The sequence below is a fragment of the Ochotona curzoniae genome, unplaced genomic scaffold (genome assembly GCF_017591425.1).
Source record: "Ochotona curzoniae isolate NIBS_2020 unplaced genomic scaffold, NIBS_Ocur_1.0 scaffold_3223, whole genome shotgun sequence".
In the NCBI taxonomy this organism is placed as follows: domain Eukaryota; kingdom Metazoa; phylum Chordata; class Mammalia; order Lagomorpha; family Ochotonidae; genus Ochotona; species Ochotona curzoniae.
In genome coordinates this window covers 3,703,235-3,726,750 of record NW_024467108.1, presented here as the reverse complement: position 1 = coordinate 3,726,750, position 23,516 = coordinate 3,703,235, and the positions used below count along the sequence as shown (strand labels likewise).

At 46.7% G+C, this 23,516-nt stretch overlaps 1 protein-coding gene across 3 annotated transcripts in view; it reads left to right on the top strand.

The window, feature by feature from the left end:
* The first annotated feature begins 1,156 nt into the window (after window positions 1-1,156).
* The window catches only part of RAB6A (RAB6A, member RAS oncogene family), a 56,841-nt gene continuing 34,481 nt past the window's right edge, over window positions 1,157-23,516 (top strand). For 2 of the 3 annotated variants that reach the window (XM_040964405.1, XM_040964404.1), the window contains exon 1: window positions 1,157-1,688. In XM_040964405.1, the coding sequence (XP_040820339.1) occupies window positions 1,619-1,688 (70 nt within the window). In that variant the 5' untranslated portion in view covers window positions 1,157-1,618. The remainder of the gene's footprint in view (window positions 1,689-23,516) is intronic. The other variant, XM_040964402.1, reaches the window with a different exon arrangement.

The window sequence follows — 23,516 nt, the reverse complement described above, 5'->3', positions numbered from 1 at the left end:
CCCTCAGGTAAGTAGCATACTGGAAAGGCAGATATACAGAGAGGAGAACAGTCAGAAAGGAAGATCTGATGATTCACTCCCCAAGTGGTTGAACGGCCAGAGTTGAGCCAATCCGAAGCCAGGAGCCTAGAGTTTCCTCCGGGTCTCCCACATGGGTGCAGGGTCCCAAAGCTTTGGGCCGTCCTTGACTGCTTTCCCAGGTCACAAGCAGGGAGCTGGATGGGAAGTGGGGCTGTTGGGATTAGAACCAGCGCCCATTCTGGTATCCTGGTACGTGGGCTATCGCTCTGAGCCCAGCAGTTCTGATTTGCAATCTTCCAGAAAGTTTCCTAGAGTGTCCTCTGTCTCAGCATCTGTGAGAAGGGGTTGAAGTGATCTGCCAACTCTTGTGTGGTAAGGTGGGCATCATGTAGCATATGTAGGGTTAGCAATACGCGAGGCACAAGCAAGGCAGTGTTAGGTTTAGGGAAACCATGGGTTTACCGAAAAAGAGGTCCCAGAGGTTCTGGTGTGGGAAATGAGCCTGGGCCCTACCTGAAGACTTGTGGATTTTGCAAGTCATTTCCTCCCTCTGGGTTTCCGTTTCCTTCTGCGCAAAAATAAGGAGGTTCTGATTGTGGCAGTTACAAAACCCTTGGGGCAACGGCATCTAGGGACTGAATCTAGCAAGATGACGTGAGAGGAACTGAGATGAGAAAGATGCAGGTGGGCGGGCGGGTGCAGGGGCGAAAGGCGGACCCGAAGGATGAAAGGCAGGGCTGCACCTATTTCGCACCGCGAGGCTGTCGGACCCCACCCACACACTGCTGCGCTCATTCCACCTCCGTCCCGGACCCGCCTCCTGCAGCCCCACCTTCTTTTTTTTTCCCTCCCGCCGCAGAACGCGGTCACCCGCCACACTCGGCATGGCCGCCCCCACGCTCCGCTTTCCCTTTCTCCACGGCCGCGCGCGCGCTCTCGACCTTCCTCTTCACTGCCCTCGCTGCCCGCCCTCGGCCTCTTTCGATTGGCCCTTCCCGTAAGTGACGTAAGCGCTCTGCGTTTTTCACCGCCCCCATCCTCTCCTGGCCCCGCCTCGCCCTCGGTTCGCTCTGCCCTGGCGTGGGGCGGGGAAGGCGCGGGTGGCGCGCGCGCGCACGCACGCACACGCACGGCGGCGGCCGGAGGGGCGGCAGGCTCGCGCCCGGGCTCGCCCCGCGCCGCGCCAGAGGCTCGCGCACTCAGCAGGTTGGGCTGCGGCGGCGGCGGCGGCGGTGGGCGCCGAGGAGCCGGTGTGCGAGGACCCAGACGCTCCGCCACCTTCCGCCTCTCCCCGCCGGGTGTCAGTGCTGCGTGTCGAGGCAGGGAAAGGCGCTCGCCTTGGCAGCCCCGGTCGTCTCGACACCGCCCTCCATCTCGTCCCCAAGCCGCGGGCCTCGCTCGGGGTTGGGCGACTCTGCGGGGAGGCGGCGGCGGCTGCTGCCCTCCAGCCCTGCTCCTCCCGGGCCCCCGCGCCCGCCGCTCCGCTCGCCCCCCGCTGGCTTTTTTCTTTTCCCTTCTTCCCGGTCAGCCGGTGGGAGCAGGCGTCGACCCGGGAGGTCTTCTGGGCTGAGGCGGCAGCAGCTCCTCCGGCTCCATCATGTCCGCGGGCGGAGACTTCGGGAATCCGCTGAGGAAATTCAAGCTGGTGTTCCTGGGGGAGCAGAGCGGTGAGTGTCCTGGCAGCCGCCCCCGGTGCGGGCCTGCGGTCCGCCGAGGCGCCCTGGCGTCCAGCCCCTTGCCAGTGCTGCAGCCCCCACCCCGTCCAGCCCCTTCCCAGTCCTGTAGCCCCCTCCCTCCCCGTCCAGCCCCAACCCCGTCCAATCCTGCAGCCCCCTCCCCGTCCAGCCCCTTCCCAGTCCTGCAGCCCCCTCCCCGTCCAGCCCCCACCCCGTCCAGTCCTGCAGCCCCCTCCCCGTCCAGCCCCCACCCCGTCCAGCCCCTTCCCAGTCCTGTAGCCCCCTCCCCGTCCAGCCCCCACCCCGTCCAGTCCTGCAGCCCCCTCCCCGTCCAGCCCCCACCCCGTCCAGCCCCTTCCCAGTCCTGCAGCCCCCTCCCCGTCCAGCCCCCACCCCGTCCAGCCCCTTCCCAGTTCTGCAGCCCCCTCCCCGTCCAGCCCCCACCCCGTCCAGTCCTGCAGCCCCCACCCCGTCCAGCCCCTTCCCAGTCCTGTAGCCCCCTCCCCGTCCAGCCCCCACTCCGTCCAGCCCCCACTCCGTCCAGCCCCTTCCCAGTCCTGCAGCCCCCACCCCGGCTGCCGGCGCCTGCTTCCGAGGGTGGGTGTCGGGCTAGAATGCCGAGCCTGCCTGCTGGGGTCCCCGTGGATCGGGCCTGCCTGGCATGTCCTTACCCCACCCCAGCCTGCTGTCCATTCCTTTCTTCCTGCGGGCTCCGCGACCCCGTCAGCCCGTCTTGGACCCCACCCTTGTTTTCTTGTTCTTTCCCTTCATTTCGTTCAGCTAGGTGAGGCCCCGGCTCCGGGAAGCACCCCCCACCCCCAGGCCTGGGGACGGGCCGTCTGCACCCTTGGGCAGAGGAGGGTGGGATCTGGGCGTTGTTTTCCCCGGAGGCCCTGGAAGTGGTGAGCTCCTGGAGGGGAGTGGTGGTCCCGGTTGGAGGTAGAATAGCGGCAGGTTTCCACCTGCCTGGGGGATTTGTCTGGCTTCGGAAATGTTTTTGAATGGGGGCGACTTGGTTGGGGGTAAGAAGGGGTGGCGATTTTTTTGCCCCGTAGGTTGGGCTGTGGCTCGTCTGAAAAGCCGTGTTTTCTTCTCTTGACTTTGATCACTGACGATTCTTTTGGCATTGTCGCTGCTTTCTCGATCGCCGCCAGATGCTATGTCATGATCATTTTACTTGGGATTTGAAATCTCACCTCCCCTTTCTTCATCTGGGAGCGTCTGATTCTCCTCATGGTGGTGCAGGCAGGAATTCCTGAGCAGTGTTAAATATTCATTTCTTCTGGAGTGTTTTCCAGTTTGATATTTAGGATTGAGAAGCCTTAGAATGGGTATCTTCCTTTTGTAGGATTTCCTTTGGATAATGGAATGGAGTAGGAATAGATTCATCATCTAGTTACATAAATTAGATTTAAATGCCATTTAGGCTGACTTTTTCTTTTCTCTAATGCTCAGCATAACGTTTCCTGGTCTCTGATGAAATTGTTCAGTCATTGACCTGGTCAAGATTCTTGCTTGATACAACATCCTGATTTTGAAATGGTTGTCTCTAAGAGGGCCGCTTTATGGTAATAATAGTTTTATATTATGTTATACAAACGACTCTGGGTAGTTCAAGGAGTCACCCTCCTTTGTTTTTCTCACAGTTTCATGACCATCTTTCATTCTAGATACTGAAGGATTAGTACCAAGTCACCAAGTTTTTGAAGTCTAGGTATCTTAGATGAGGTTATAGAAAACATTAGTTATTTGTTTTGACTGGAAGACATACAGTGACATGAATCCATGGCATTGACTGTTAGCTTAAACTATCCTGCTTTATATGGTTTGTGCTTGTTGCAAAATTGCCTCCAGTTGGACCTGGAAAATAATGTTTGTCCTTTCATACGTGCATTATCTTCTTTTTACCATGGAAAGAATAAGATCCTCCTCTCTTTGCATGTGGATTTTCTTGAAGTATAAACATGTTCTGGTGAGTGACTAGGTAGAGCCCTTGGAGCTGGTTCAGCTGTTATCATACGGCAGTTTCAAGAAAGTGCTGCGTGTGAAATGCAGTACTGTGGTCATTATTGATAAGTAGACCCTAATGGCTTGTTGTACACTATAGAGGTATTATTGCCTGCTGAGATGCAGAGCCATTTAGTTGGCATAAAGACGTATTAATCTTTGTGGAAAGATTTCTGCAGGATTCCTTTGAATTTTTTAGGTATTTATGTTCTAGTTCTCATTGCAAACTTTTATGACTTCTTGTTTACCTTCGTTAAAGGATTGATGATTAATTCTGCACTCTACTGTAATTCTTGAAGCCTTGTTAGATTTAAAATATATATATATATGTATATTTAGACTTTTTTTAGAACAGTTTCTGGTTTAGTGTGGAGGATTTCCATGTATTCCAGCATCTGATTTCCCCCTATTAGTAACATATTAGATTTATCAATAGTAAACTGATACTGAATGTTATTAACTAAACTTGATAGTTTAGATTTTCTTTGCTTTTACCTTGTGTTCTTTGGTTCAACATTCGCTTCAGCATGCCACGTTATGGTGGGTTGCCTCCTTGGGTTCCACCTAGATGTTTCTCAGGGTTGTGTTTACCTGCTTCTTGTGGAGTTGTGAGGCTAGCTCTCCTTTGAGGCACTGCCCTGGCTGAGCAGTGTCAGCCAGTAGCTTCGACAGTGCAAGATTGAACTCACCTTCTGTGGTTGGTGTCTAGTTTTCTTATACATTAGCAGAGGTCTGTAGAATCTGTCATCTTGATATAGTTCTTCATAAATTATTTATTTTTTGGTCTGTTAGAATTCTGCAGCTCAACTCTTAAAGCCTGTACTCTGATAGCATTTACCACATGTATAATTATCTTATTTTTCTGTGTGTTGTTTTTGTCTGTTTCCCAGGGCAGGATGCAAGTCTCATTTTTATTCTTAGTTATTATATCGCCTTGGAGTGTGAATATTTCTGAGCAGCTTAGTAGCTGCTCAGAAATATTCAATAAATGATGGTTGAATCCAGCAGTAACCAAAGGTCATTGCCTATATTAGCTTTCTGTTAGGGTGAAATTTACTTTTTTTTAAGATTTATTTTGAAAGTTAGAAATGGGCCTGGCGCAGTAGCCTAATGGCTGAAGTTCTCTCCTGGAGCTCCCTGCTTGTGGCCTGGGAAAGCAGTTGAGGACAGCCCAAACCCTTGGAACTCTGCACCCGCATGGGAGACCTGGAGTAAGTTCCTGGCTCCTGGCTTCAGATCAGCGCAACACCAGCCATTGCGGCCTCTTGGGGAGTGAATCATTGGATGGAGGATCTTCCTCTCTGGTTCTCTTCCTGTCTGTATATCTGCCTCTCCAATAAAAATAAATAAATATTTATAGCAAATTTGAGACACACACACACACACACACACACACACACAGAGTTCTTTCATTCTCTGATTTATTCTCCAGAGGGCAGAAATCACCTGTGCTGGGTCAGTCGTAGGCCAGGACCTTTCCTGCATGAGTGTCACGGGCCCAAGTACTGGAGTCTTCTGCTGTTTTTTCCAGGCTACTTAGCAGGGAGCTGAATCTGGTACATGCAAAGCTTCACCCTCTATGCCACAACACAGGCCCTGGTTGCTTTTATTTATATTTATATATCATCTGGTTGTTTGCAGAGGTACTCCAGATGTTCAGAGGGATGGAGAAATCAATAATCTGAAAGCCTTCAACATGTCCCTGAAAAACAACTAAAACACTTGTGTATTTGTTTTTGGAATTAAAATCTTACTTTGTTGAAGTTGTTACTTTTTTTTTTAAGATTCATTTATTTTATTGGAAAAGCAGATGTACAGAGAGGAGGAGAGACAGAGAGGAAGATCTTCCATCCGATGATTCACTCCCCAAGTGACCACAATGGCCGGTGCTGCGTATCTGAAGCCAGGAGCCAGAAACTTCTTTCTGGGTCTCCCACGTGGGTGCAGAGTTCCAAGGCTTTAGGCCATCCTTGACTGCTTTCCCAGGCCACAAGCAGAGAGCTGGATGGGAAATGGAGCTGCCGGGATTAGAACCGGCGCTCATATGAGATCCCAGTGTGTTCAAGGCGAGGACCTTAACCATTACATTATCGCACCTGGCCCAAAAGCTGTTAGCGTCAAATACAACACAATGATATGAAAAGTAATATTAAAATTGTGTATAAGGAATTGATTTGGAATTAGGCTGTTTGTGAAACACTGAGTTAATGCCATTGGTCTTGGAGATATTAAGTATAAACTTTCTATGGTTTCTCTAATTTGATAGTGTATGTGTATAATGTTGAAATACACAATTCCCAAACAGGAATACCTTTGTTGAAATATCAAGATTTAAATTTTTTTTTTTACTTGTTTTATTTGAAAGAGTGACAGATTTTCCGTTCATTGGTTCTCAGCTGAAGCTGGACCAGGCTGCAGTCAGGAGTCTCCATCCAGGTCTCCACATGGTGGCAGGAACCCATGTTCTTGGAATATCGTTTATTGTCTCCAAGTGTATTTTAGGAGGCTATATCAGAAGAAGAGGATTCCTGCTTCCAAACATGCCTCTTTTTGTTGTTGTCTTGTTTTGTTTTAATTATGTATTTACTTATTGGAAAGACAGTTATGCAGAGAAAGAACTCTGCTCTCCACTGGTTCCCTTCCAGGTGGCTATGGTGGCCAGGGCTGGGCCAGGCAGAAGCAGGGGGCAGGGGCCCAAGCGCTTGGACTGTCCTCTGTTGTCTTCCCAAGCCTCTAGCAGGGAGATGGATTGGCTAGAACAGCTCAGACTCAAACTGAGAAGGCCAGCATTGCAGGAGGTAGCTTAATCCTGTCCCCAGTGGTTAGTTTTAACTAAAGGTTTCTAGAAGAAGTGCATTTGCTGTTTTTTTAAAAGCACATTTTTAAATTAGAAGATAATTATATATGTTAAAGAAAAGCAGGACCCAGCGCAGTGGCTCAGTGGCTAAATTCTAAACTTGTACACACTGGGATCCCATATGGGCACCAGTTCCTGTCCCTGCTGCTCCACTTCCCATCCAGCTCCCTGCTTGTGGCCTGGGAAAACATTAGAGGATGACCCAAAGCCTTGGGACCCTGCAACCACATGGGAGACCCAGAAGAGCTCCTGACTCTGGGCTCCTAGGTTTGGATTGACCTAGTTATGGCTGTTACGGCCACTTGGGGAGTGAACCAGTGGACAGAAAATCTTTCTGTCCTCTAAAATCTGCCTTTGCAATTGAAAGATAAATGTGTCTATGTGCCCGGTACAATGGCTTAGTGGCAAAAGTCCTCACCTGGAACGCTCCGGGATCCCATATGGGCGCTGGTTCTAATCCCAGCAGCCCTGTTTCCCAACCAGCTCCCTGCTTATGGCTTAGGAAAGCAGTGGAGGACAGCCCAAAGCTTTGGGGCTCTGCACCCACGTGGGACACCCAGAAGAGGCTCCTGGCTCCTGGCTTTGAATTGACTTAGCTCTGGCCATTGTGACCACTTGGGGAGTGAATCATTGAATAGAAGATCTTTTGCTCTGTCTCTCCTTCTCTATATATATCTGACTTTGCAATTAAAAAAAAAAAAGTAAAAAAAAAAAGCGCTGTGAAGATGATACATAAGAATTTCCTTGAAATCCACACACCTTGTGACTGTTCACATTACTCTGGTATATTTGTCACAAACTGTGATCAATATTTGTGCATTAGTATTGGACCAAAGTCCTAGTTTTATTCAGCTTTCCCAGGATTGTTCAGGCTTCCATCCAGAACACCATATTGGATTCTCCCTAGGACACCAAACATGCTTAATGTGCTGTGCCACAATACCCACCCTAAGGAAAGTCTGTTTTTGTTTGTTTGTTTGTTTGTTTTACCTTGTCTTGAAATGCAGAGAAATCTTTAGGAATGTCAGTGTTTTATAGAAAAAAAATTTTGATATATTCAAATGCTGCTGACTGTTAAATTAGGTAATATAATGGTAGAAAAGCATGTAGCTGATCTGCTATCCCCTTTCCCCCCGTTTTTATCACACTTGTTTTGTTCCTACCCTTTGGGATTCTGTGTGCTAGGTAGGGGAAGGTTTCCAGCAGGAGAGTAGCGGTGCAGAACGACTTACAATGTCTGGAGCATTACTGCTTAAACTTTTCTTCTCAAGTTTTCTTTAGGATCTTATAAATTGTTGAGGACCCTAAAGAGTTCTGTTGGTGTATTGAAAGTTGAGAAAATGTTTAAAAGAATAACTACGTAAGTGTAAACCACATACTTAAAGCTAAAAGTAGTAAATCCATTGTGTTCAATATCATTTTTATGAACTATTTTCCAAACAAAAATTTAGTGATAGTGGCATTGTTTTATATTTTTTTAAGATTTACTTTTTTTTAAATTGTAAAATCAGATATACAGAAAGGAGGAGAGACAGAGAAGATCTTTTTTTCCATTGATTCACTCCCCAAGTGGCCACAACTGCTGGAGCTGAGTCAGTCCAAAGCCAGGAGCCAAGAGCCTCTTCTGGGTCTCCCACATGGGTACAGGGTCCCAAGGCTTTGGGCCATCCACGACTGCTTTCCCAGGTCACAAGTAGGGAGCTGGATGGGAAGCGGGGTTGCCAGAATCAGAACCAGCGCCCATATGCAATCCCAGAGCATTCCAGGTGAGGACTTTAGCCATTAGGCTACCATGCCGGGCCCCAACATTTTTTAAGATTTTATTTAAATAATGCAGATATCCAGAGAGAAGGAAATGTGTAGAACAAGATCTCTATTTGCTGGTCCACTCCCCAAGTGACTGCAGTGGCCGGAGCCAAGCTGATCTGAAGCCTTGAGCAGGGAACGACTTCTGGGTCTCCCACACGGGTGCAGGGTCCCAGGCTTTGGGCTGTTTTAGACTGCTTTCCCAGATCACAAGCAGGGAGCTGGATGGGAAGTGGAGCAGCTGGGGCACAAACTGGTTCCCATATGGGATCCTGACATGCAAGGCGAGGATTTAACAACTTGGCTATTGTGCCAGGTGCCCCCACTTAACATCTTAATATTATGAAAGTTCTTTGATACCTACCCCTGTCTTCCTCCTCCATCACGTGTTGGAGGTCCTTAGGTTAGGGGTCCATGGATCACTCTAGGCTTAGATAGTATCAGAATGTGTATGCCTTCTTTTTTTTTTTTTTAAGATTTATTTTTATTATTTTTCATTGGAAAGGCGGATATACAGAGAGGAGAGACAGAGAGGAAGATCTTCCGTCCGATCTTTCACTCCCCAAGTGAGCGCAACGGGCCAATACTACGCCGACCCGAAGCCAGGAGCCTCTTTCGGGTCTCCCACGCGGGTGCAGGGTCCCAAAGCTTTGGGCCGTCCTCGACTGCTTTCCTAGGCCACAGGCAGGGAGCTGGAAGGGAAGCGGGGCTGCCGGGATTAGAACTGGCGCCCATATGGGATCCCGGGCGTGCAAGGCGAGGACCTTTAACCACTTGCGCCACCGGGCCGGGCCCTGTGTATGCCTTCTTGCAGTTACCTTCTGCAAGTTAGGACCCTACGAGAGAATGTTTTCCGTATCTAGTAGTAAAGCATTATAACTCAGCAGTAGAGCTTGTGCATAGTCTGGGTTTCTTATGTTAGCCTTGGTGCTGACCTTTGGCAAATTACCCCAATATCTTTATGCTTCAGCTTCTTTATCCATAAAATAAACATAATAGGGCCAATCATGCATTGTTATCATGAAGATTAGTTAATAAATACAGTATTTGAATGCCTGGTCCATGAGACATGATCATTGAAGGGGCCAGTGTTTTACTCTAAGTTAAGCCTCTACCTGCAGCCACATTCTTTGTGAGTGCTAGTTTGTATATTGGTTGCTACACTTCTGATTCAGCTCCTTGCTAATATGCCCGACTAAGCAGCTGAAGATGGCCTGGGTACTTGGGCCTCTAGCATTGACAAGGTTTCAGCCTGCCCCAACCCCGCTTGTGTGGGCATTTGGGAAGTGTACCGATCCACATTTCAGATAAATCTTCTTTTTTTTTTTTTAATTGGAAACATATATATAGAGAGAAAAGGCAAATCAGAGAGGAAGATCTGTTCGCTGATTCACTCCTCAGTGGCTGCAACAGCCAGAGCTGAGCTGATTGAACTCGGGAGCCAGGAGCTTCTTCCAGGTCTCCCATACATGTTCATGGCCCCAAGGCTTTGGGCTATCCTTGACTGCTTTCCCAGGAATAAGCAGGGAGCTGGATAGGAAGTGGGGCTGCTGCCGGGATTAGAACTTGCACCCATATGGGGTCCTGCACTTTCAAGGCACGGACTTTAGCCACTTGGCCACTGTGCCGGGCACTAATTTTTTTTAAGTTTTATTTATTTTAATGGGAAAGGCAGAACTCTAGAAGAGACAGAAAGATCTTCCATCCACTGAATTACTCCCCAGGTGTCCATAATAGTAGGAGCTGAGCTGATCTAAAAGGCAGGAGGAAGGAGCTTTCTCCTGGTTTCTCATGCAGATGCAGGGTTCCGGGGTCTTGGGTCATCCTCTATTGCTTTTCCAAGTCACAAATAGGGAGCTGGACGGGAAATGAAGCAGCTGGGACAAAACTGGCAGTGACATGAGTTTATGGCACTTGCAAGGGTAGGATTTGCCAGTTGAGGCATCACACTGGGCCCCAAACATTCTGTTTTAATTTATCCAATGTTAAATAATTTGGTAGAGCCATTCTTAGGGAATTTATTGTTTCTATTTGAGGATTAGATAATTTTTATTTTCATTACAAAGTCACACATATAGAGAAGGGGAGAGACAGATAGGAAAATCATCCGTCCGATGAATCACTCCCCAAGTGACTACAGTGGCCAGAGCTGAGCTGATCTGAAGCCAGGAGCCAGGAACTTCTAGGTCTGTCACGTGGGGCAGGGTCCCAAGGTTTTGGGCTGTCCTTGACTGCTTTCCCAGGCCACAAGCAGGGAGCTGGATGGGAAGTGGAGCTGCCTGGCTTAGAACCAATGCCCATGTGAGATCCCAGCCGTACATTTAAGGCAAGAACTTTAGCCACTAGGCCACCACGCTGGGCTCAGATTACACAATTATTTTTTTAAAAAGATTTATTTATTTTTATTGGAAAGTCCAGCCAATATACAGAGAGGAGGAGAGATAGAGGGGAAGATCTTGCCTCCAATGGTTCACTCCCCAAGTGTCCACAATGACCAGAGCTGAGCCGATCAGGAGCCAGGAGCTTATTCCCGGTCTTCCACATGGGTGCAGGATCCCAAGGCTTTGGTCCGTCCTCGACTGCTTTCCCGGGCCACAAGGAGACAGCTGGGTGGGAAGTAGAGCTGCTGGGATTAGAATCGGCACCCTTATGGGATTCCAGTGCGTTGAAGGCAAGGACTTTAGCCACTAAGCTATTGCGCTCGGCTCAGATTACATAATTCTTAAAACAATACAGTGTGATGTATGCAGCTGTCTTTAAGAGATAAAATTGGATAAACGTTTCATTGAATTTCGTCATCAGTGTAGCAGTAGTTTTAACCATCTTTCATTTGACGTTCTTCTGAGTTAATAGGATTCTAAAGTTGAAGGTGACTGTGAGGTCATCTCATCAGTCTTAGGGCTTTAAAGTGACTTTTTTTTTTTTTTTAAGATTTATTTTTATTGTGTTTTTATTGGAAAGGCAGATATACAGAGAGGAGAGACAGAGAGGAAGATCTTCCGTCCGATCTTTCACTCCCCAAGTGAGCGCAACGGCCAGTACTATGCCGATCCAAAGCCAGGAGCCTCTACCGGGTATCCCACGCGGGTGCAGGGTCCCAAAGCTTTGAGCCATCCTCGACTGCCTTCCCAGGCCGCAGGCAGGGAGCTGGAAGGGAAGCGGGGCTGCCGGGATTAGAACTGGCGCCCACGTGGGATCCCGGGCGTGCAAGGCGAGGACCCCAACCACTGCGCCACTGCGCTGGGCCCTTAAGTGACATTTTAATCTTTATATTACATAAGTAATATAATCAATTCACTAATCAAAATTATATATAAAGGCATACTTTGAGAAAGTTTACTCCCAGCTTTGTTCCTGCGACCCTATTCCCCGTCCCATGCCGCCCTTCAGTGATTAGAATAATAAACCATGTACGTTCCTTGTGTCTATTGCAGGATTTCTTCAGGCAGATACAAGGAAATTTGAATATGATTTATTTCGTATATTTACTTACAGAAAATGTATTTCTATTCTGTGAGGGTTTTTTTTTTTACTTGATGAGATTTTTTTCATATTGGTACAGAGGTTTCCTATCATTTAAAAAACTTCTGTTTTTTTAATCTGTTTGAAAAGCAGAGGGACTGAAAGTTTCCATCTGCTAACTCACTGCTCAGATGCCTACGACCCGAACTGGCGCTGTGGTCCTTGTGTTGATGTGCTGCTGGTCACCCTGCTGTCCTGTATCAGCTCGCTGGTTCGTGGTCCAGCTGCTGCTGTTCTGACCCAGATTCCTGCTAGTGTACCTGGGAAGTACATAAACAAGAAAGGGTACATTTTACCCAGTGAGTCAGTAGAGCTACATCAGCATTAAGTAAGTTCCATATTTTATTAAGATTTGTTTTGTTTTTATTTCTTTGGGTTTGTTTATTTATTTGGAATGCAGAGAAGCAGGGTGAGCCAGGAAGAGATCTCATCTTTTGCAGGTTAATTCCCCAGATGATGGTGATTGTCAGATCTGGGCCAGGCCAAAGCCAGAAACCAGGAACTCTGTCCTTGTCTCCCACATCGATCCAAGGACCAAGCACTTTGGCCGCCATCTGCTGTTTTCCCAGGTGCGTTGGCAGGGAGCTGGATCAGAAGTGTACACGCTCAGCAGCTTAACTGAATGACAGCAGCCCTTTGGCTTTTATCGACTATCATTTTCCCAAGCAACAGATCTTTCATCTGCTGACTTAACTCCCTAAAGGGAGCACTGGATCATGGTGAAGCTAGAAGCCTGGAACTCCCCTAGGTCTCTATTGTGAGTGGCAGGTGCCCAAGCACTTGAACTGTCTTTTGCTGCCTTCCCAGGCACATTTGTAGGGAACTGAATTGAAAAATTGAGTATCTGATGCTTAAACTGGTACTCCAGTATGTGATGTCAGCGTTGGAAGTGGCAGATTAATCTGCAGAATGCTGGTCTGTAATAATTACTTTTCAGTTCCAGGGACCCATCCAGGATACTGTCATTAGTCATTAGGTCACATTAGAGATTTTCATGACTGCAATACTCAAGTATGCCACTCTATGCTATTAATATAAGTAACTGTAGCCTATTCTTAAAGAGTTCCAGAAAAGCAAAGTATAATTTTTAACACAAATTTCCTTGTTCTGAAAAAAAAATTATTTGTGAGGAAGAAATACCAAAAAATAGAGATATAGTACTCTTTCAGTTCCCAGATACCTGGGGGTGGGGGATGGAAAATCAGTCCAGGTGTCGCACATGAGAGGCAGGGACCCAATTACTGTAGCCGCCACCTGCTGCCTCCCTTGGTGCCCATTAGCAAGAAGCTGGAATTAGAAGCAGAGCCAGGACTCAGACTCACTCTCAATTGGATGTCGGCATCCCTAGTGGTGTCTTACCCCTGCACCAGATGCCCTCACCCATGCTTGCTTTTTTTTTAGTTTATTTCCTCATTACATTGGACATATATGTTGCATAACTTTCTAATAAGGGGAATCATAGACTGGCCTGTCAGAGTAGCGTAGCAGTTAAAGTCCTTGCCTTATATATGCCTGGATCCCATATGGGCGCGGGTGCTAATCCTGGCAGCCCTGCTTCCCATCCAGCTCCCTGTTTGTGGCCTGGGAAAGCAGCTGAGGAGGGCACAAGGCCTTGGGACCCTGCACCCGTGTGGGAGACCTGGAAGATGCTCCTGGCTTTTGGCTTCAGATCAGCTCAGCTCTAGCCATTGCTGTCACTTGGGAGTGAACTAGCAGACAGAATATTTTCCTTTTTGTATCTCCTCTTTGCGTATCTGCCTTCCCATTAAAAAAGGTCAATACATAAATCTTTTTTTTTCCCCAAGATTTATTTATTTATTGGAAAGTCAGATATGCAGAGAGGAGGAGAGACAGAGGAAGAGCTTCCGTCCGATGATTCACTCCCCAAATGAACGGCCGATGCTATGCCAATCCGAAGCCAGGAGCCAGGAGCCTCTTCCGGGTCTCCCACGTGGGTGCAGGGTCCCAAAGCTTTGGGCCATCCTTGATTGCTTTCCCAGGCCACAGGCAGGAAGCTGGATGGGAAGTGGAGCTGCCGGCGCTCATTTGGGATCCTGGAGCATTCAGGGCAAGGACTTTAGCCACTAGGCCACGTTGCTGGACCTCATAAATCTTTTTTTTAAAAGATTAATTTATTTTGGGCCCGGCGCGGTGGCGCAAGTGGTTAAGTCCTCGCCTTGCACGCCCGGGATCCCATATGGGCGCCGGTTCTAATCCCGGCAGCCCCGCTTCCCTTCCAGCTCCCTGCTTGTGGCCTGGGAAAGCAGTCGAGGACGGCCCAAAGCTTTGGGAACCTGCACCCGCGTGGGAGACCCGGAAGAGGCTCCTGGCTTCGGATCGGCATAGTATCGGCCCGTTGCGCTCACTTGGGGAGTGAATCATCGGATGGAAGATCTTCCTCTCTGTCTCTCCTCTCTGTATATCCGCCTTTCCAATGAAAAAATAATAAAAATAAATCTTTAAAAAAAAAAGATTAATTTATTTTAATAAGAAAGTCAGATATACAGAGATGAGGAGAGACAGAGAGGAAGATCTTCCATCTGCTGATTCACTCCCCAAGTGAACGCAGTGGCTGGAGCTGTGCCAATCTGAAGCCAGGAGCCAGGAACTCTTCTGGGTCTCCCTCGCGGGTGCAGGGTCCCAAGGCTCTGAACCATCCTCAACTGCTGTCCCAGGCCACAAGCAGGGAGCTGTATGGGAAGTGAGGCCACCAGGATTAGAACCAGCGACCATGTGGGATCCAGGTGCTTGCAAAGGGGAGGACTTTAACCACTACACTATCGCGCCAGGCCCAAAAAATAAATCTTAAAAAAGAAAAAGATGCTGGTTGGGACACCCATGTCCTGTATCACAGTACTAGGTTTCAGTTCTCAGCCCCAGTTCCTGATTCTAATATCCCCTGGTAATGTCCAGTAGTTGAATATCTCCCACCCATGTGGGAGATACAAATTGGCTTCCTGGTTCTCCACTTTGAACAAATGATTGTTCCTGGTCATTGTGAATGTTTGGGAAATGAATCAGTAGATGGGAGATCTTTCTCTGCTTCTGAAGTAAATAGTTTAAATAGCTTTAAAAAGAAGGAAAATTCATTTTAATCTTTTTTCCTTAGTTTCTCTTTAAATAAATTTATTTGAAAGGCAGCGTCTCTCTGCCTCTTGGTCTCTTTGTCACACACACACACACACAGGTGGCAAGGATCCAGCTACTTCCTGTCTTCTGCCTTCCAAAGTTTTAAATTGTAGCAGTTGGGATTCATACTGGCTCTCTGGTATGGGATTCTGACAAACCCGTTGTACCACAGCACCAGCCTCAAGACAAATCTTCCATACAGCGTTGCCTACAGAGATGGTCTTGTGTAGGCTCCCAGCCAGGGACTTACTGTCACCATCCCTTCCTATATTCATTACCTGTTTAGTGCTCACTAAGTTTCTAGCAATTGAAAGAAGTTCCTGTACATAAAAAAAAGATTGAATACCTCCAGGCTTCTTTTTTTGAACTTGTCCAAAATTGTTTAGTTGGATTTATTTTCCTCTTATTTGTGTTCAAAATCTATGAGATTTCAATAATTATAGTTTATTTTTAAACGTTTTTATTTATTACACAGTCAGTTATACAGAGAGGAAGATTTTCCGTCCAATGATTCACTCCCCAAGTGAGTGCAATGGCTGGTGCTGTGCCAATCCGGGGCCAGGAGCCAGGAACTTCCTCCAGGTCTCCCACATGGGTGCAGGATCCCAAAGCTTTGGGCCTTCCTCGACTGCTTTCCCAGGCCACAAGCAGGGAGCTGGATGGGCAGTGGAGCTGCCGGGATTAGAACCGGCGCCCATATGGAATCCTGGCGTGTTCAAGATGAGGACCTTAACCGGTAGGCCACACATCCCCCTGCCCTTTTTTTCTTTTTTAACATTTATTTATCCAAAGAGAGTTATAAAGAGAAAGAATCCATTGCTGATTTACTGCCCCTGTGGCTGCTTCAGGCAGGGGTATGCCAAGCTGAAGCAAGGAGTTTCTTCTGGATCTTCCATGTGGGGGCAGGGGCCCGAGGATTTGGGCTGTCTTCAGCTGCTTTCCTTGGCATGTTAACAGGGAGTTGAATCAGGTCGAGCAGAGAGTGGTCTTACAGATGCTGGCATCGTGAGCATTAGCTTTATTCACTGCGCCACAGCACAGACCACAACTGTAGTTTTATATAAAACAATCTAAATAGTTATTTCAGTTTCAGTTTGGTAAATCTTCAAATTTTTTTTATTTCAAAAATTTGTATTTGAAAGAGTGGCAGAGAAAGGAAGAGAAAGACACACACACTGAGTTCCTCATCCACTAGTTTGTTCCCCAAATGGCCATAACAGCCAGTGCCAAGCTGAAGCCAGGAGCCTGAACTCCATTCAGGTCTCTCCCGTGGGTGGCAGAAGCCCAAGTACTTGCGCTGTCTTCCACTGCCTTCGCAGGTGCATTAGCATTGTGGAGAAGTAGAGCAGCTGACTTGAACCAGCTTTCTGATATGGGATGCCAGCATCGTAGGTGGGAGCTTAATCCACTGTGCCGGTCAAGTAAAAATAAAAATTTATAAAATACAGTCAAAAAGCTTAGTTACTTTTCTTCTTCCACCTCCTAATTTTTAAAGTACTTATTTGGAAAACAGAGTTAGCGTGAGCTCTTTTTCTGGTGGTTCACTCCCCAAATGGCTGCAACGGCTGGGGCTCTGCCCGGCTAAAGTTAGGATACTGCAGTTTTTTCTGGGTCTCCTACTGGATGCAGGGACCCAAATACTTGCACCATCTGCTGTTGCTTTCCCAGGTGTATTAGCAGAAAACTGGATGGGAACTGAAGCAGCCAGGTCTAGAGCCAGCATGCATGAGGGATGCTGATGTCACAGACAATGGCTTAACCTATCCAGAGGCTGGCCCCTCACCCTCCCTCCCTCCTTCCTTCCGTGGTAGATTAATCTTCACAACTCCCACCCCCACTGATTTCTTACTCTTTTTTAAAAATTAGAAAAAATTTTACGGGAAAGGCAAATTGGATTTATAGAGAAAAGGAGAGACAGAAAGATTTTCCAGCCGCTGGTTCATTCCCAAATGGCTGCGATGGCCAGAGCTGAAGCCAGGAGCTTCTTCCAGGTCTTCCACGCAGATACAGAGTCCCAAGGCCTTAGGCCATCCTCTAGTGCTTTCTCAAGCCACAAGCAGGGAGCTTGGATGAGCAGAGAAGCAGCTGAGACATGAACTGGTGCCCATATGGTATCCTGGAACCTGCAAGATGAGGATTTAGCCATTGAGACATGGCATTGGACCTGATTTCTTCATTTTTGACAGCGAAAGTGTAGGTGATTTTTAACATCCCAGGCAGTTTTGCAGTTTTTGGAAGGCATTGGCTGAATGTCCTATAGGTATGTTACAGTTCGTGTGCACTCTTCAGCTCAAGAATACAGTCTCTTAATGCTGTAAGTAATAAGATCCTGGACCAGTCAGTATTTCTGTCTGGCTTAGTTACACATCCATAGTTCCAGGATTCCTTCTGTTCAGTCATTTGTACCCATGTATGTGAGAGAGTCTTTAATGAATTTGTGACTTCTCCCAGCTGTAGCAGTGCTGGGCCTGGCGGTCTGTTTCGAAGTGCAGACACCAGTCTCTACTGCAAAGGATGGAGCTAAAGTTAGCATGAATAAAGCCTGTGCTAAGATACAGCAAGTGAAATTTAGATGATAAGATAAAACTGATTATCATGCTTAGAGATGTTTGGGGGTCCAGTACAGCATGCCCAAATATAGGATGCTAATTTGTATAACATATGTTGTTTGTCAGATTGTTTATGCTTGTGAAGAAGGGAATATAATAGTCTGCCACTTGTGCATGTGAACGACCAAAATATGACATAAAAGTTAACCTGGCCAACACTGCAGCTTACTGTGCTGGCCTGCTGCTGACACTCAGACGTCTGTATCGGTTTGGCATGGATCAGAACTGTGAAGGCCAAGTGGAGGTGACTGCAGATGATACAGTGTGGAGAACACTGATGATTAAACCTGTGACCTCACCTACTATCTGAATGCAGACATTTCCAGGATTACTAATGGAAATAAAGTCTGTGGAACCCTTAAGGAAATTGTGGATGGAGTATTCTCTTTCCAGACAGCTAATTATGATTCTGGAAGGAATTTAATGGAATATATCAAAAGCAGATTAGATGTGTTTCCTAATGGAGGAATATGGAGATACTTCTAAGGAACGGTTTTCAGTCTAGAAAGAAGAATATAACTGGAGACATGATTGAGAAGATGTATAAAGAAATTTGTTGTAGGAGAGAATTCAGTCTATGGGGAAAAAAACCCAATGGGAAAGTTAAAAGGAAGCAGTAGAACCTTCTCAAAATGTTCCTGATGATCATGTAGCTAAAAGGAAGACAAGCTTCCTCACAGCTTGGAAATAGGCTGCCAAGAGCTAAACCAAATGGGCCAATGTTGTAGCATGGTCATGTTATTTCCTCTGCTTATCCCCCTCCCCTCTCCCAAAGATTATTTCTTTGAAAGCCATGGTTACAGATAGAGAGGGAGATATCTTCCTTTTGCTTGTTCACTCTTTAGATGGTTGCAATGACCTGGACTAGGTCAGACCAAAGCCTCCAGGATTCTCCTACCTGGGTCTAATGGCCCAAGTAGTTGAGCCATCAACTCCAACAAGGAGTTGGATTGGAAGAAGCTGGGACTTGTCCACCATATGGGATACCAGTACTGTAGATGGCAGCTTAACTTGCTGCACCATACTGCCAGTGGTTTAATGTTTTTGTTTTGCTTTTCATATTTAGATTGCAATCTAACTGGTAATTGATTTTTAAGACTGATTTATTTATTTTTACTGGAAACGCAGATTAACAAAGAAATGTTCTGTCCACTGGTTCACTCCCCAAGTGGCCGCAGTGGTTGGAGCTGAGCTGATCTGAAGCCAGGAGCCAGGTGTGTCTTCTAGGTCTCCTACACAGGTGCAGGGACCCAAGACTTTTGGCCATCCTCTACTGTTTTCCCAGGCCACAAGCAGGGAGCTGGATGGGAAGTGGAGCGGCTGGGATATGAACTGATACCTGTATTGGATCCTGTTATATGCAAGGCGAGGATTAGCCATTGGACCATTGTGCCAGGCCCTGTAATTCATTTTTATGTTTGTGATTTTAGGTTTCTTTGTTTTCCGATATGATTTGTAATTATCCTCCTATAATGTGTTTAAATAGTGATACATTTCCCCATTATTTCTGTGTGTGAGTTTAGTAATAATCGTGTGTGTGTGTGTATATATATATATATATATATATATATGTATATATGTGAGAGCAAATTGTACCACTGTGTTTCCATTCAGTAGTGCCTTAGTACTTTGATTTTTTCTCCCCCCTTAAAAATAAAGCAACAAGGGCCTGACACGGTGGCCTAATGGCCAAACCCCTGCTCGCCTTGAATGCGCCAGGATCCCATATGGGCACCAGTTCCTGTCCCTGCTGCTCCACTTCCCATCTAGCTCCCTGCTTTGGGCCTGGGAAAACAGTCAAGGACGGCCCAAAGCAGTGGGACCCTGCACCCATCTGGGAGACCCAGAGGAAGTTCCTGGCTCCTGGCTCTGGATCAGCTCGGCACCAGCTGTTGTGGTCACTTGGGGAATGAATCATCGGATGGAAGATCTTCCTCTCTGTCTCTTCTCCTCTCTGTATATCTGACTTTGCAAATTAAAAGAAAAGAAAAGAAAAGAAAGCCACAAGAGCAAGGGAGTGGGAATGGAAGGAGAAAAGCTTGGGAGAGAGAGGTCCTTCCATGTGACAGATTACTTCCCAATTGGCTGCCAGAGCCTTATTGGCCCAAGCCGAAGTCAGGAACCAGGAGCTCCTTCGTAGTCTCCGAGTCCTTGACCTTTAGAAACCATCAGGAGTTTAAGAAGCAAAGAGAGCAAATGAAAGAACCTGCATTTGTTCATTTCCCAAGTACTTACAACTGCCAGGACTGGGCTGTGGCAAAGGCAGGGGGTGGGAACTCAGCACGATGTGACACTTAGGTGGCAGGGACTCAGGCACTTGCACTGGCATTGGGAACAGAAGCTGGTACTAGAACCCAGAGACGAATATGGGACATAGGTGGATCAGGCACCCGTCACTCTGCATGTCTGGATCTCTGATCATGTCTGCATGAATTTGAACTACTAATCACTTTTTTCTTCTTGATCATATTTGGTAGTTTTATCAATTTAATGGTTTCCCAAGAAGTGTTGATTGGCCTTCTTAGTATCATTTCTGTTTATTTTTTTTCTTATTTCTTTGAGTCTGTCTGTCTGTCTCTCTCTCTCTCTCTATATATATATATATATATACACATATATATACACACACACACACACATATTTTAAAGAGAGGAGGAGAGACAGAAAGGAAGATCTTTCCGTCTGATGCTTCATTCCCCAAGTGGCCACACCGGCTGGAGCTGAGCCAATCTGAAGCCAGGAGCCAGGAGCTCTTCCGGGTCTCCCACGTGGGTGCAGGGTCCCAAGGCTTAGGGCTGTCCTCGACTGCTTTCCCAGGCCACAGGCAGGCAAACTGGATTGGAAGTGGAGCTGCCGGAATTAGAACCAGGGTCCATATGGGATCCTGGTGCATTCAAGGTGAGGACTTTAACCACTACGCTGTCACACTGGGCCCTGAGTTTATGTATTTTAAAATTTTCACTTGTTAATTCAAAAGGTAGAGATACAGGACTTGGACTTGCTGTCTCACTCTGCAAATGCCCACAGTAGTTGGAGCTAAACTAGATGCTTAGAACTCAACTGATCTCCCCGTGGGAGGCAGGGGCCCAACTGCTTGAATCATCTCTAGTGGGAAGTTGCAATTGGAGGTAGAATTGTGACTGGAATCTAGGCACTCTGAGATGTGGGGATTCCAAGTGACATCAAGATATGCCAGATTGCTGCTTACTGCCCCTCTTTGGGTTTATCTTGCTGATCTTTTCCAACTTCTTCCATATTAGTTGTCATTATTGTTATCTTTTAAAAAAAATTTTCCAAGATGCATTTATCATTTATTTGGAAGGCAGACAGGGAAGTCTTTGATCTGTTGGTTAACTCCCAGAATAGCCAGAATAGGTGGAGTTAGACCAGGCTGGAGCCAGGAGCTCCCAGGACTCCCATGTGGGTCCTGGGGCCCAGGGACTTAAGCCATCCTCGCTGCTTTCCCAGGCCACAGCAGGCAGCTGGATTGGAAGTGGAGCAACCAGAAAGAAAGAACTGACATGGCATGCTGGCACTGCAGGCAGATTAGCTTGCTAAGCCACTGTCCCAGCCCCAATACCTCATTCCGAATTTGGTTTTATAAGTATATTCCTGTATACCATGGCCATTCCCATTTTCTAAGCCTACCTGGCTGGTCTAGGCAAGACTTTACCACATTGACTGCCTTAAGGCAGCGAATGCTGGCTGCACTAATTGGGTGTAATTGTAGCTCTAAACAAGATTAAGTTGCTATTTCTCATACTCACTCGAGGAAAATTAGTAATGTGTGAACAAGATCATTTGAAATAATGTTCAATATTTCTTTTATTGCTAGGGTTTTTTTTCTCCATAAAAAGTAATTCATGATTTACTTTGTGTTTCTACACTTAATTGAAGTTTCAAAATAGAGTAATGATACTGAAGTTGGTCTTGGGCTAGTACTAGTGCTGAGCTTTCCATTGAACTGTTCTCTTAATGTAAGATTATTTTGATTCATCTTTTTAACCTTCTGATACATTCATAAAATTATGTTGGTTTTGTTAAATGAATTGGAGAAAACCCCCATGTCATCTAAAATATAGAGATACGATCATAGGTTGAGTGAAATTTTAAAGGTAATTTAGTTTTTTTCCCCCTTCAGCTAGAACTATATCTAATACTCAGTTTCTAAGAATATAAATTTTTAATCAGGAAAGAAAAGTTACATAATACAGCATTACGTGGGGCTGGCGTGATAGCCTAGTGGCTAAAGTGCTCACCTTATATATGCTGGGACCCCTTTATGGCTGCCGGTTCATATCTTGGCTGCTCTACTTCTCATTCAGTTTCCTGTTTGTGGCCTGGGAAAGCAGTCGAGGTTGGCCCCAAACCTAGGGACTCGGCAACCATGTGAGGACACAGAAAGCTGCAGGCTTCAAATCAGTTCAGCTCTGCCCATTGCGGGCACTTGGGGAGTGAACCAGCAGATGGAAGATCTTTCTCTCTGTCTCTGCTTCTCTCTGTAAATCTGACTTTCCAATAAAAATACATTAATGCTTTTAAAAAACAGTGTTACATGAACAAAAGATCAGGCTCCAAAGCATGTGGCAGGCTTGGAGAATAAGTAGGAGTTCTCTCTGGTAGGTTAAGCATTGGAGATGAACTAAAGGCTAGCATCAAGCTTGATTGTTATTTTGTTTGAAAGGCAAAGTTAGGGCCTGGCTCAGTGTTCCAGAGGCTAAAGTCCTTGGCTTGAATACACAGGGATCCCATATGGGCACCGATTCTAATCCCAGCAGTCTTGCCTCCCATCCGGCTCCCTGCTTGCGGCCTGGGAAAGCAGTAGAGGACGGCCCAATGGCTTGCAACCCTGCACCAACATGGGAGACTTGGAGGAGGCTCCTGGCCTTGGAACGGCGCAGCACTAGCCGTTGTAGTCACTTGGGGAGTGAAACATCGGACGGAAGATCTTCCTCTCTTTTTCCTCCCCTCTGTGTTTCTGATTTTGCAATAAAAATAAATCTAAAAAAAATTTTTAAAAAAAGGGAAAGGCAAAGTTACAGAGACAGAGGTTCCAATCACTGGTTAACACCCCAAACAACCACAAAGGCCAATAATAGACCAATCTGAATACTGGAGCTTCTGTTGCTGCTTCCCCAGGTGCTTCAGCAGGGCACAGGATCAGAAGTAGAGCACGGGGACTCCAGCTGATGCCTGTATGGGATATAAGCGTCACAGATAATGAAAAAACTTGCTACACCACAATGTCTGTCCCCTTTCCCCCTTAATTAAAGCCTTTTAAAATGTTTCTCGCTATTCATTTATTTGAGAGGTGAAGGGAAAAGCTTCTATCTATTGCCATATTCCTAAAATGCTCCTAAGTCAGGATCTGGAACTTGGGGACTTAATCCACGTCTTTCGTATAGATGGCAGATGGTTGTTTTTGTTTTTGTTTTTTTTAATCACTTATTCTTTTGAAAGGCATAGTGAGAAAAATAGAAATGTTGCATCTGCTGGGTCACCTGCTAAATTGCCACAATGGTTAAAAACCAGGAGCCCAGAGCTCCTGTAGGTGGCAGGGGCCCAAGCACCGTGGGCCAGAATCTGCTGCTTTCCCAGGTGCGTTAGCATGAAGTTCTACTGGAGCAAGCTGGACTCAGCAGTTTGGTGCGATGGCAGCATCTCAGGTGGCCACTTAACCCACCAAGCCACAGATTAGGCCCCTAGGAGCTTGAGCTCTAACTCCTGCCTTTCCGGGTCTGTGGCAGCAGGACGCTGGAGGAAGAAAACAGTGTTGCGTATTGAACACAGTTGTTGCCTGGCTCAATTCCTATCCTCTTTCCATCACTTTCCTGTATATGTACCATGGTTGTTTCCTTCAGTGGATTGTCAGCTCTTTTTAGGTTTATA